This window comes from Phyllostomus hastatus, unplaced genomic scaffold (genome assembly GCF_019186645.2).
Source record: "Phyllostomus hastatus isolate PE091 unplaced genomic scaffold, TTU_PhHast_1.1 phas_contig_159, whole genome shotgun sequence".
In the NCBI taxonomy this organism is placed as follows: Eukaryota; Metazoa; Chordata; class Mammalia; order Chiroptera; family Phyllostomidae; genus Phyllostomus; species Phyllostomus hastatus.
The window spans coordinates 24,686,896-24,694,469 of record NW_025333640.1 but is presented as its reverse complement, the minus strand read 5'-3'; the positions used below and the strand labels follow the sequence as shown (position 1 = coordinate 24,694,469).

General features: G+C 38.2%; 1 protein-coding gene across 1 annotated transcript in view; it reads right to left on the bottom strand.

The window, feature by feature from the left end:
* Nucleotides 1-218: 218 nt before the first annotated feature.
* The window catches only part of IQCM (IQ motif containing M), a 258,218-nt gene continuing 250,862 nt past the window's right edge, over nucleotides 219-7,574 (bottom strand). The window contains exon 12 of the mRNA XM_045831415.1: nucleotides 219-322. Within this exon, the coding sequence (XP_045687371.1) occupies nucleotides 219-322 (104 nt within the window). The remainder of the gene's footprint in view (nucleotides 323-7,574) is intronic.

Here is a 7,574-nt window from a genome sequence, read left to right as displayed (position 1 = left end):
TTCATCCAAAGATATTTAAAACTTACAGACTGACTTGTTTCAAACCTCTAGATATGTAAAGAGGTTGTTGTTGTTAAAACAAGGTTAAATATGTAAAAACTTTGTTGTTTTGCCTGTTGATACCAAATTAATCCATGGCCAATGGTAACTTATCTCTTTGGGTAGATGAGTGCAACTCTCCAGATAGCAACATCGTATTGAAAACATCATTTTACTTCTCAAAACGCCTGCTGTTGTCTCATTTTCCTTTCTCTCATGTATGTGGCCACTAATCTCCCAACAATCCGGATGTTAGCTCTTTTGAGCACTGGATGTCCGCTCACTGTAAGATGAAATACATTATTAAATTAATAAATTTCAATTAATATGCCAAATGTTTCATATTTTTGAGATTATAAAATATTGCATGTAATTAATTATGGCTGTGCTAGAACATATGAAATACTTGAATGGGGTGCATTTCCTTCAGTGATATTATGTTACATTACATGTCATGCCAAGAATCTCAGCAGGATTTACTCTTGGATCAAAGATTCAAGAGAGGGAATGGCAGCAGCTGGATTCTACCAATATATAGATTGGTTGAAATAAATTAGATACAACATATGTTGGTATCTAATACTATATGGCAGTATTACCTTTTTTGTATTATAATATAGTCTGTTTTGATGCTGATACTGAAATCAATTTGTAACACTATAACATAGATTGCTTGTACTTGATCCATCTTTATGTAGAAAATGACTTTCCAAATAAGAGAAAATAAGTGATTGATTTACTGTGGCTACTGTTATACACAGTGCTAATTTACGGTTAGGGTAGTATACTTTGGGGGCCTACTGTTTATTAATCAAAAACATGACCCACTATCAAAACACAGTTAAAGTTATGAGAAGAACAATTCACATTACAAAAAAGGAAATGCGTGACTTGTGTTGTAAAAAGAAGCAGGGTGGTGTTGCTCTTTTTATGTTTATATATAGTGTTCATAGACAAAGAGGGAGGGGAGGGGAGGAGAGGGGTGGGGACTTCAAAGAAGGGGGCAGCAAGGAAATGTGCCTGTTCCCATGAGCCTGAGTGGATAGAGCAGAGCCCACAAGCTGGCCCTTAGTCTGGGGTTCCAGTTTATGTCATTCATGTGGTACAAAACACCTCCAATAAATTCAGCATTTGTTGGGCCCTAGGAGTAAATGAAAAACCTTTCTAGAAAAAAGAAACTTTAATCAAGGCCTTTAAAATATATCATAAAAGCACAGTTTATTAACCCCCTACATGTTTTCAATTATATGAAAAAGTGGTATTCACAAAATGATCCCAGTTTTTGAAGAAGTTACATGCATAGGAAACACATACAGTGTTAAACACCAAAATATTAACAATGGGTGGAATTATAATTTAGCTCTAGTTCTTTTAGTTTATGCATTTCATCAACAAAAGATATTATTTATGCAAAAATAACTATTAGAGATTTTTGAGTTCCTAGATTGAAATATATGATAGCAAGTCATATATTTTTGTAGATAGTGGATAAATAATCAGAAGTTAGATATTTTTGTTTATACTTCAATAATTTGAAGAAATGATTTCAAATTGGGAAAATATTCAAATAAAATGAAAGATAGGCTTAATATGTATTTTATAGGTTGTATTTTCAGAAAAGGGAAACCACATTTTTCTCAAAGGTCCAAAGTAAGCTTTTGCTCTCTGTATTCTTTTAAACCGCCTCCAGATTTTTCATGTTCACCCACCAGTCTGCTATATAACTTTTTATGCAATTTCCATGACTTGTGCAAGGTTATATATTATTCTACACTATTGACTACTTCCAGTGAATACTTGACAATCAATCTTTGTAGAGCAATTTGGAAGGAAAATGAACACAGAGCATTTTAGAAAATAAAATACACATTTAGGTCATTGAGCATCTAATGTATCCTATTTGTTCGGGTTCATGTGAAGCTCTGTGGAATAATGTAAAAGGCCCTAGCTGAGACCTTTCTGGGTCTCCATTTCTTAATCCAGAAACAAACCAATAAAAACAAGAACTGCAATTATTATGCTACTCAAAGAAATTTAGCTTTTTTTTTTAAATGAAAGCACTTTCCTAACAAAGGATCATAGCTCTGCCTACCAGAAGATTATCATAGTGAGTACAAAGCAAAAATACAGTCCTAGGTGACAACCAATTGAGAACATATTTCCGTAATTACACTTAATGCTAGCATATAGCAGGAGTCCAAGTTTGAACTTAAGTTGTATGCAATTTAGTGTCTCGAATGAAGGTAAGTCCAGAACACAGGCAGAGCAAACACTCTACGGATCTCTGTGCATGCAACAGACCAAGAAATCGTCTTGGGCAAAACCTCTCAATATGAGCAGAGTGAGCCCAGTATTTCCATCTTGGTCCAATAAGATGGTGGCAGTTGGTGGGGGCAAATGATTTTATATACTTGGAGCTGCTTCCTGCTGAGGATATTGTGCTTTGATTCTCCGGTTCCCTCTTTCCTGCCCTGCCACCCCCAGGGAGATTCTGGCCTCTCACTTCATGAGAAGGAGCTCCCAGTGGCAACATGACAGAACAGCAAAGCTGGTTTTCCACCTCAAGCCCTTGAGGTGTGGAGAGCACAAGGCACGGGTACTCTGAGGTTGAGGCAGCCGCGGTCCAAAGGTCAGAGAGGGGCTTCTCCCTCTAGGAGGCTGGCTTAGGCCTGCGTGAAATTAGCACAGCAGGGCCTGGATGGGTACTGGCAGCAATGGTGTTAGCAAGACACCTTTACCAGGCTCCCAGAGCTTCAGAGCGACAACAGCAGACAGCATGAAAAAGAACTGGGGGTGGGGGGGGGGTATGGAATTCTATGCTACCGCCCACAGGGGTATGTTTATGAGCACAGGTGAGGCATTCTAGGAGAATTCCTGGAAATAACTGCTTTCAAAGAGACCAGAGGTTGCATGAGAGTAGGTAGAAAATTCTATGTGTCACTATTTTTGTGATATGTGTCTCTACAAATACGTATGTGGGAATGTACGCAGCTGGATTTTGTTTTGAAGTTATAAGATTTTGGTTCTCTCTGCTCACTCTTCCTAGCTCCTGACTCTGCCAGTCAGGCCACAGTAATGGCTTTGCTGAAGGCGACTGAGAATAAATCACCTAGTTTCTGGTATTTATCAATTTTGAAACAAGGAAAAGCTATAAGTAGCTAATAAATATTCTATGCTCAGGTTTTTAAATAATAGCTCCCTCTTGTAATCTGTAAAATTGGGGGGAAAGGCTTTAATAAGCATAACTACTTAAAATGAGGTGAATAATTTTGTGACATTCCATGCAGAAAAATCCCAGAACAAAGAAGACAACTGCATTTCAAGAAGGAGGTTTTAAAACACAAAGCAAAAACAGCATTTTCTAAAGGAAGGCTTCCACTTGGAAGAGTATGGCTTTCCTCACAATGTACATAGCACTTTGTGGATCCGAGGAACCAGAATGTAAAGAACTTAGCTCAGGAAACCCGATGGTAAGGGAAAGACGACATGAGAATGTACATGGAGTCAGAATGGGACAAGCAGACTGGTGGAAGAGGGAAAGAGGAGATACTGATGGGATCTTGAGGAAGGGCTAAGCAGCATGTCCCCTTGCACCTTGCCTTGGGGGATGAAAAAAGAGAAACCTTAATAATAGAGAGCACCTGTCATTTATGGAAAATCCAGAAGTAAAGAGGTTTTGTTAAAAGGGGCTGCAAACCTCTTAGAAAAATCCGTAAGACCAAGATGGTGTTGCAGCAATAGGTACAGACAGCGTCCAGATGGAGGTTCTGCAGCCTCACAGAATGAGCTGCAGTGCACTGCGGTGTGAGGAGAACTACTGAGGCTGCGGAGTGTCCAAGCAGGCACAGGGGTTCTGAGAACACTGGCCGACTAGAAGGGCTAGGGCAGTGGTAATGCAAGAGGAGTCTGCAGAATCTTGTAGTGCCGAAGTAAGGAAGCACTACACCTCTGTGATATTCTTTCAAAATATGTATAACCTCAGCATTTTAGAAACCATAATAATAATGAGAACAGTTGCCTTTTAGCATGCATTTATTCTCTGTCAGGCACTGCAATGAATGCTTTACTTATATTATCTCAATTTCTCTTTCTACCAACGCCAACGCTATTACCGTTACTATTACAAGAAGCTAAGACTCATATCTGTGGCATGTTCCTTTGGGCTATGGCAATTCTTGATGCACATATGGATTGCAGAATCTCTCATAACAACTCATGGGAAACCACAGCGTTACTTACAGCATTCATTTTTAAAGCAGGTCTACATTCCATTACATTATTATTTGCCTTTTTATATTTTTCTGTATCTTCAAAATACCAGTAATTCGCCTCTTTGTCACAGTGCTTTGATCTCTAGGAGAGTGTCTTTCAGATAAACAAATGTTCAATAAAAAATTTTGATAACGCTCATTTCTGTTTTATAACAATATATCATATGATACATATTTTGCTTTCTTCACTCAAGAAGATTTCATGAAAGTCTTTCCAAGCTAACTAGCATAGCTCCAATTCACTGTTTTAAGTGAGACATAGTATTCTGTGGTATAAATAGACCATAATATTTCTCTACTGGTTAATGTTTTCTATGCTCCCCCAATTTCCACCCCTGAAAATGATAAAATAAGCACTCTTATTTATTTGGCAATGCTTTTATTTTCAGGTGATACACTGCTAAGATGAAGTGCAGAGTTCAGAGTATATGCATTTTAAATTTTAATTGATATTTTCAAGGTGCTTTCTAACACACTACGAAATTCATATATCTGCCAGCAATGTGCAACAACACTTTTTTGTTCATATCCCAAACACCAATAGCAGCTATTGGTTTATTTTGTTTTGTTTTCATTTTGGCGAATCTAAAGGCCGCTAATCCATTGACTTTCCTCACGTGCTAGTGCCTCTGAGCATCTTCGCATATTCTCAGTAGCTGCTGGATTTTTGTGTTGTGATTTGTTTGTCTGCATCTTTTGTCTATTTTCATTGTTCTGCCCCATTGTTCTCCATTTAAAATAGCTCATTGTATTAAACCTGTCTTCTACAACACAGGTGTACTTCACGTCAATTTTTTAAACCTATTTGTTTATGGTGTTTTTCATAGAAAAATTTTAAAATTTTTATGAAACCAAAGTCATTTTTCTTCTCTTTTGTGTTCTTTTATTGCGCATCTTTCCTGCTCCTAGATTCAATATGCTGGTCTCTCCATTTCTTTTCGGAATCATAAATTGATTAGTTTATTAATGAACTTATTTATTTATGTAGACGTTTTAATTTTCTCAATATCTCCTTTTAGTATTTGTTATTATCAAGTGATTTTTTTCTTCCTAAAAGTTTTGATGTAATAAATTATGGAAATGGGATTTTTAATTCACAAAAATGGTATGATAGTACTACAGGAATCTACTAGGAAATACACGTACAGTGTTCCCTTATTTATTTTAGTCTGTGCTGGGAACTGTGCAGTGAAGGTACAAATTACCAAATTCTAAGAGCATGAACTTTGGGATCAAAAAGATCAGAATTCAAATACTGACTTCTAAGTTAGCACCTTGGTGATTAGGAGAAATGAGCTTGCATTTATTCATCCGTAAAATGAAGATGACAGTTTCTACTTCAAATGAATAGTACAGGAATTTAAGGAGAAAATACTCAGAAAGCACTTGTCTTAGATTTGAATGCATCATAATTTCTTAATACATTTTAGCTATTATTATTCCCCTTCTCTTCTTTTTGGTTCTCCTCCACTGCAAAGGAGATTAGTTTATGACCCTCTGCATATGCATGCCCTCCCCCAGTGTCTCCCCTGGCCCTTTTCTGTATGAATGCTATGTATCTCCCACTGCTGTACCTGCGTTCTAATGTGAAGGCCACTGAAACATATAATTTCTCCTCCATTCTGATTGGTTTTTAACGCATAGTGCTGCCTCCCCACCCACACACACACTCTATCAGTTCTGAGAAATACAAATTCTTCATTTTGTTCATTCTCCTTAGAAAAATCTATCCAGTGTACTCAAGAGCTCTGTCAACGCTAGTCCCACACCTTCTACGTGAGCATGACTGGGAAATACTGGAAGACTCAGTCTGGAGGGGTGCCTCAAATTTTCTTCTCCCAGACCTAGAAGGTAGGCTATGGCAACCTTTGAGTAAGCATATTTATAAAAGTGAGTCTATAGTCCTTTCCATACAGAGTCCACATCTCTGGAAAGGCTTAAGAACAGATAGGATCATAGGGTAAACACGCTCCCAGTTATACTTCACCACTAGATGTCACTCTTCATCACGACCAAGCAAATGTGGGAGCCCCCTCCTACTACCAAAATGCTCTGCTCTCTAGGCACTTGTTCCATGCCTGAGAAACATTTAACAGTAACATTGACTTTGCCACACTGCAAACAAATAGCATTAATCGCACATGTAAGACCAGGGCTGCCTGGGGGTATCCTCTGATTGGATTAGAACTCACTTATCTTCACCAGCCAGGACCTCATTTAACAGATACCCATCTCCAAGGCCCAGGCACAGCTGCAGTGTTCCTGGCTCCAAGAGTGCCCACCTCTCCAAGCTTTACCATGCCAGAGGCTGATGGAATCCCTTCCTTCATCCCCGCAGACTGTGTTAGTGCCACTAGCAGGAATTCAGACAGGTCCCTGATTTGGGGATGGAAAGCCGAGGGGAGTCAATGTCTTTGCCATAAAAAGCTCGTATGCAGACATGATCCAAGTCTCCCTTATTCTCCCAGATCCACTCTACTGTTGCTGATAGATCGTGGAAGTTAATTTTCTGGCTGCAAATGTAGCATTTTTAAATTTTAAACATTTAAAAATATTTTTCTTATAAACAAACCTCACTTTAATAAAAATCAATATGTAATCATACTTTCAAATGCAGCTTTTTTTACCTGATGTATTCTATTGTCATAGTTCCCTGGTTTCAAAAGATGGAATTAATGGTGCTACACCTTCAAGTTTTTATCATTTGACACCAACTGTATTGCTAGTGAAGATTTTAAACACGGGGTGGGCAAAAGTATTGTTAAATAATAATGCAAGATTAAACTGTTTCTTGTGGACTTTATTATTATTATTTATTCATTATTGTATTGTTTGCCTTCTTCAATTGTAAACCTGCTTTTGCCCACCCCTGTGTATTATTCATCGCATCGTATCTGGGTGGTGTGTGAACATTGTGTACCAGTCTAGACAGTATCATGCCTGAGACAATTTGTAATGCAATCTGGGTCTGTAAGACACAAGAAACAGGAGATCTTTATTCTGTTTCTTCTCAGAAATGCAAAAACAAAGACCTTGTGTTGCATCTTCAGAAAGAAAATGTTGACTAGACTGCTACTGTTAAAGAAAATTCGATAACTAAATGTAAGATGTTTTAAAAATCCCTGGATCTCATTTTGTGTCTGGCACTGTGTGAAGCACCATAGACGCACTATTTCATTTATTCCTTATCGCAGACCCAGCAGTGTAGGAGGGATGCCTGACTCCACCACGGCAGCAGCTGCAGCGGCGGCAGCAACAGCAGCA